Raw genomic sequence first — 6,152 nt, 5'->3', positions numbered from 1 at the left:
GTAAAAGTAATTTTAATCACTGAAATACAAGATAGGAGTACGCCATGAGTTTAATTGCTGAATTTAAATGAAAAATTTAAAGTCACGTCATACAGAAAGACAGGCAATCATAAGTAAAAGTAATTTTAATCGCTCCGCAAACAATAAAAATTGATATAGTCTACTGAGTGATAGGATCAAACGACGCTCAGTCAAATTCTATTGTTGGTAATAATTTCTATGTAGAAATGGTGTTTCGTACAAAATTTCAAGTGTACAAATGGAATATCCTTTCGAATATTTTTTTACACGGTACATTAAAATCTTTTTATTAAATTGGGTTTCATACCAGCGTTTAGGTTATGTTTAGATAATAAAATTGTACAAACCAAGCCACCATACAATGATACTGGATGTGTTGGAATAGTTATGCCGCATGTGTTAATCATGTCGTATGTTAAAATCACTAAGAGCATATTGAGCTCGTTTAAAAATTTGTTTATTCTGATAGCTTTTCGTTACATCATAGTTATACCCATAAGACCAATGTAAAAATATTTGCTAACGCTGTCAAATTCCATGGAGTTAAATGTAAGTGTACAGGTCAGTTAATTTGTTAGATATCGTGCGAACAGACGGACAGACAGACCCCCGATGAAATAGGCTTCGCTAAAGCTCAGCGAATAAATGGGCGAGTACTAAATCTGTAACAATTCCTTGACAAAGATGAATTACCCCAAGGATGTTGTTCTAACGGCCGGAGGCCCCAAGTTGTTGACAAGGGGTCTTATATATATAGTGTGGATGGCTCAGAATAATCAACAGTCACTTGTCATCATGGCACTGGTAAGTTGTGTCCCATTTGTATTACTTACTGCTGTAGTTTTTGTTCAGAATAAAAAGTAAACAAACAAATAAAATATTTTTGGCTGCTTGTGGTTTAGAAAATAATACAATCTGCTGGAAGCAAGGCCAATCAATATGGTCTAGGAACTGTACACTCCTAAACAGCATTTTAATTTTTGTTTTTTTGAAAAGTTTTAAAATTATATTACATAGATATTGAATTGCTTAGTGAATACAATAATTAAAACAGTTACTTTCAAGTTCCTAAATCTTACTTGTTTTGAGAGATAGATAATGATGTTTATACTATAAGAAATAATGGAATGAAAAAAAAAACATTAAAATAGTATTTATTATGAAGCAAAGTTGTTACTATAAATATCTTTTTACGACGAACTCTAAAAAGTATATTAAAAGTGTGAAAATGTATATTAAATTTCAAAACCTTTATTTTAAGTGATTTTCAATGCGTGTTCTTACACCGACGTAAGAACAGAGGCAGGTAATGGAAATATAACCGGATCTTGAGGAATAAATTGTTAAAATTTATAAAAATAGAGAACATTCGTAACGTCTCCGCTACAAATTCAGAATGTTCAAATTGATTTTTAATTTTTGAAAATAATTTATTGTTGTGTATTAAATTTAACTGTAAGAATATAAAACCAAATCGGATAGTTTCATTCATTCTCATAAAACTCTGGATTGCCTGGATTGTATATCACAATCAAACGTTTCATAGTCGAGAAATAAACTTAATCCAAGAAGACGTAAATATCCAATTTGGATGGGTAAAAACGGGAAGCTGTGTTTGCCTTAAACCTATATAGAAAGAGGTATTGTTTCTCGTGTGAACAGAGATGAAAATACGGCCGAGTTTGCTGTATGTTCTATTCTATTTTACATTATATTCTGTTCTTTTACATTTAATCCCAATTACACATTTTGACATCAATCTATGTCTATAATGTATAGATATAAACGTAACGAGAAAATAATGAGTAGAAATCTGTACGTCCTAAGTGGAAATAAAAGCTTATAGTTTTGAATATTGTAGGAAATTTCGATGTAAACTGACTCGATTCGCCTTTCTATGTGTCATGGAAGTATGGGTAGAACTGCCTCTATAATACAATGGTAATAAATCTGCAGAGCGGAAAATGTTAGGGAAATCTTATAATATTTTTGTAATATATCAGTGTATAGAAGTAGATATCTATACATCAATGTGCAATTAAAATACATTTTATTGTATTTTTAAGTGACTTTCCAAATCTCTAGAAGCATGCTCCAACAAATTCAGTAGACCTTTTGAGGTCACATCGGTATCATTTAAAGCTCTTGATGATGCAAGAATAGGTATTGGAAAAATAAAATGTACTAAAATAGCTGTAATTTATCACGATTAAAAGTATTTAGACTTTTTTTTATTAACATATTACTGCATAGTGTACCACACAATTACGATAATTGATAAGTGCACCCATAGCAGTCAATGAGTTAAAAGTCTAAAAAACCTGTTCCTCTGTATAGATAAATCGATCAAATCAATTTGTATGTAAGATTTAATCGGGTCTTAAGAAACAGTCAGTGAGAGGAAGCGAACAGTAGAAACCAGTTCAAAAGCATCCATATCACAGATAAGATTTGTATCCGCATTATCTCTACTCCAGGTTTAAAGTCCACGCAGCAGTTGGTTACCATAAAGCAAGTTTTGTGATACTAGAATTTGTATATTGTATATAATATTTATAGTTAACAATTGTGTATTTAAATCGAGTTTAACTTCAATTATTTTTAACAGGGGCAGTTGTGCGTAGTTCTGTGCCTGGCTTCCTACGCTGTAGGAGAACATTACCCAGGTGCTGTTATAGAACATCCTCCAAAACCTGCCCCTGAGTACTTCGCTCCTCCACCACCAGTGTACAGTCCTCCGCCACCGCCACCAGTGTACGATCCTCCACCCCCTCCACCATTTTACGGCCCTCCTGCACCTCCTCCACCACCGCCGCCGCCGCCACCTCCACCACCTCAGTTTTATGGTCCTCCTGCACCACCTCCTCCCCCGCCACCTCCACCACCAGTTTATGCTGCTCCTCCTCCTCCACCACCACCACCACCACCACCACCACCACCACCACCACCACCAGTATATGCTCCACCTCCCCATGTGGTTTACTCTCCTCCCCCTCCTCCTGTAGTGTACGCTCCTCCACCTGCTCCTGTTTACTATGCCCCTCCACCACCAACAGTTGTTTACGTTCATGCCCCCACACCGGTCTATTCTCCACCTCCTCCTCCAGTTCCACTGATAAGTGGACCTCCGCCAAAGCCAGCGACGACATATGGATTGCCTTCATTTAAGTGATTTGGTAAGTTCATTAATTATTTTAACTTATACTTTACTTTGATTTAAATTGTGTTTTTCAAACTAATATAGATAACACATTAAGGTTCTCGGCCTTCTGCATCAACATCATATATAATCGTAAAAATTACTTCTAGTACTGTCCAGCACAAGTCTAAAATTTTGTTGCTATAATGTTTATAAAACCGTTTCTACTCATATTGCGTCAAAGAGTATTTTAGTTTTAAATAACGGAAATATAATTGGATAGAAGTTTGCCATTTATAATCTTTAAATGGAGTTTAAACATCATTAATACGTTATCGTTTGTTTCATTGGTGTAACGTGTCTATAGGAAGTATAATTTCTATAAACCAATTACAACCTTTTTGTTTTAGTATAAGAGCGATCAAGTGAGTTGTAAACTAATAACCCTTTATTTTAACAATGCACAAGTTCCAATGGAATCCAATAATTATACTCAGTATAAATTAATAGCAATTTAAATTGTAATCAACGCCAATAATAGAGCAACGCCAAGCTATCTTTTTTACTTTTAATTTATTCTCACTATTTCTTATTTATAAGCCATCCAATGTTCACATGTCCAGCCTTAAAATTAACAATCAATCAAATCATTCAATTATTGTGTCCTTCAAGTTCTCAGTGCTAATACTTTCAACACAAACTCAAAAATAAAAATCTTAATTAAATTTCAAAATAAAATAATCTTCTTCAAAATATAAAATGAAACAAATAATAAAATAAGACTTCTTCTCAAAATAAAAATCAAACAAATTAAGGTAATATTAATATTTAATATAGGAACAAAGACAATGTCCAACCAGTTAAACTCAAAGTTGTATCAATTACTAAGTACTTATTTCCAGTTAATTTCCAATTTACAGGATTATCGAATTACCCAGAATAATCTGCTTGCCTTTGAATATTAAATTTAGGAACTTGTAATATATATATATAATCTCAGAAAATCAAATAAATTTTCTTTATCAGTAGGCTATTCCTGATTTAAACCAACTTGAACAGGAAAATACCATCAAGCAATTTTCTATTTAAAATGTTAAATTCTAACCTTTCACAGTACCTCACATATTTCCAGATGACTTCAGAAACCGAAATAACTGTTATTGATTAATTAATTGAAAATTCAAAAATTTAAATTTTGAAAAGAATTTAGAATTTAAACTAACCTTCCTACCGAAATATCCTACCGAAATATCTACACGGCAAGAGTAGGCTAATCACTTCTCTTCTCTCTCCACTCTCTGAGCACACAGAAAAGACTCCCCTGAAAACCCACTTGGAAACCGGAAGGCTCTCGAAGTACCTCCCACCATCCAATCAACCCCACGTTGGCGAATCAAAATTGACCAAACACAATGTCTGAACTGGAGGGCACCTATCCAACCCAGACCTGTATCTTATGGTCAATACCTAGAGACAAAAGGAAGCTTCTAGGCATTCCTCGAACCGAACCCGAATCAACAAGATATTCAGCACTGCTGGAAGGATCACAATTCTTACAATTCATTTATATTAAAAAATTTACAATTCTCTTATTATAAATATAAATATTCCTATAAATTATTAAACAATATAGGAAGCATCCTATAATTGGTTACACAATTTTAACCCCTCCGTTTAAACATGGATTATGGTTTAAAAATTGTAAGACCTACTAAAGCTAAATTTTATAAAATGCATATAATAATATTAAATTTAATATTTATTAATACTTTTTGTTTCAGGAAAGCTGAGGAAGCTACGTCCAAGGATCTTTGCTGTTTTTATCGTTAGTTTTATTTATTAAAGTTGTAAATACGTTATTGTTTTGAATGAATACAAATCATTGATTTATATTTTGATATTTTGTTTTTATAACCTGTTATATTGTTTTCAATGTCCATTCTTTCAACATACCATCAGTTATACTGTCTTAAGTGTGTTGAAGAACCAGTCGAAGAGTAAAAATTATTGAAACATTGGATAACATTTCTTACAATATTAAGTCATGAAATTCACATAAGTTAATTTTATTTGTTAAAAACGTGCTAAATAATTACTGAGAACGTATATAAGATTGGAAAGTTATCAATTTTGATACAATAAATAAATAAACTATTATAAATTATTTTGATATTTTTCACAGTATTAAACTCAACTTGGTGCCGTAATTTAAAATCAGTATATTAAATTATAAGGAAAGTATTAAAAATGTTGTGTTAGGATGAAAATTATTCCTATGAAATCCCAACACTGAAGTCCTGAAACAACCTTAGCATTTATTTATTACAGGCCTAAAAAACAATATAATCTTATATACTTCAAATCAAAGCCCTAACTTATTTGATGACAAATTAATGTTATGATATTGGTATTGATTTCTCTATATTTATTCGGGACTATTTCGTTCTATTCTGTAGATCCTTAATATTGGAAAGTGTTACATCGAATTAGCGTATGTCCTTATATTTTAAGAGATGTTTCTCATATATAAGTGCTCGTTAAATTGTCTATTCTGTCCATTTTGCGGTTGTGTGTGTGTGTGTGTTTTTTAAGTAAACTGCTCTAATGGGACACGAACCTGAATTTCTCACTTACCGGATGATCTTACCACTACACTACATAATTTTCATATTTTATGATACATGATATTTTACTTGGCTGTTTCCTTCATACGTCTATTCAAATAAGTAAATTAACAAGTAACTGAAAGACCAGATGTTTTCCCCCTGGAAAAGAAGGATCCACCCCCCCCCCCACAGTCACAGCGACTTGGACTTAGTCATTTGGAAAACATCTGGTCTTTCAGTTACTTGAATTATTGGAATTCGTAGTGTAGCAACAGCCTAATCTAATTTAAAAAATGATGAATCCACAAAAGGTATTTGATCCACAAAGAATGAAACCCGAATCTCCTAACTTGGTAAAGAGCTTGTCAGTCCAACTCTATAACATT

The 6,152-nt window shown here is 32.6% G+C and overlaps 1 protein-coding gene across 1 annotated transcript; it reads left to right on the top strand.

Moving 5' to 3' along the window:
- The first annotated feature begins 705 nt into the window (after positions 1-705).
- On the top strand, positions 706-3,193 carry LOC124360975 (leucine-rich repeat extensin-like protein 3). The gene is made up of 2 exons (XM_046815011.1): positions 706-825; positions 2,630-3,193. Exons 1-2 carry the CDS (start codon positions 706-708, stop codon positions 3,191-3,193), a joined length of 684 nt encoding a protein of 227 aa, XP_046670967.1.
- The last annotated feature ends 2,959 nt before the right edge of the window (positions 3,194-6,152 follow it).

This window comes from Homalodisca vitripennis, chromosome 4 (genome assembly GCF_021130785.1).
Source record: "Homalodisca vitripennis isolate AUS2020 chromosome 4, UT_GWSS_2.1, whole genome shotgun sequence".
Classification (NCBI taxonomy): Eukaryota; Metazoa; Arthropoda; class Insecta; order Hemiptera; family Cicadellidae; genus Homalodisca; species Homalodisca vitripennis.
The sequence above is the reverse complement of the archived record's forward strand: the minus strand, read 5'-3'. Positions and strand labels throughout refer to the sequence as shown.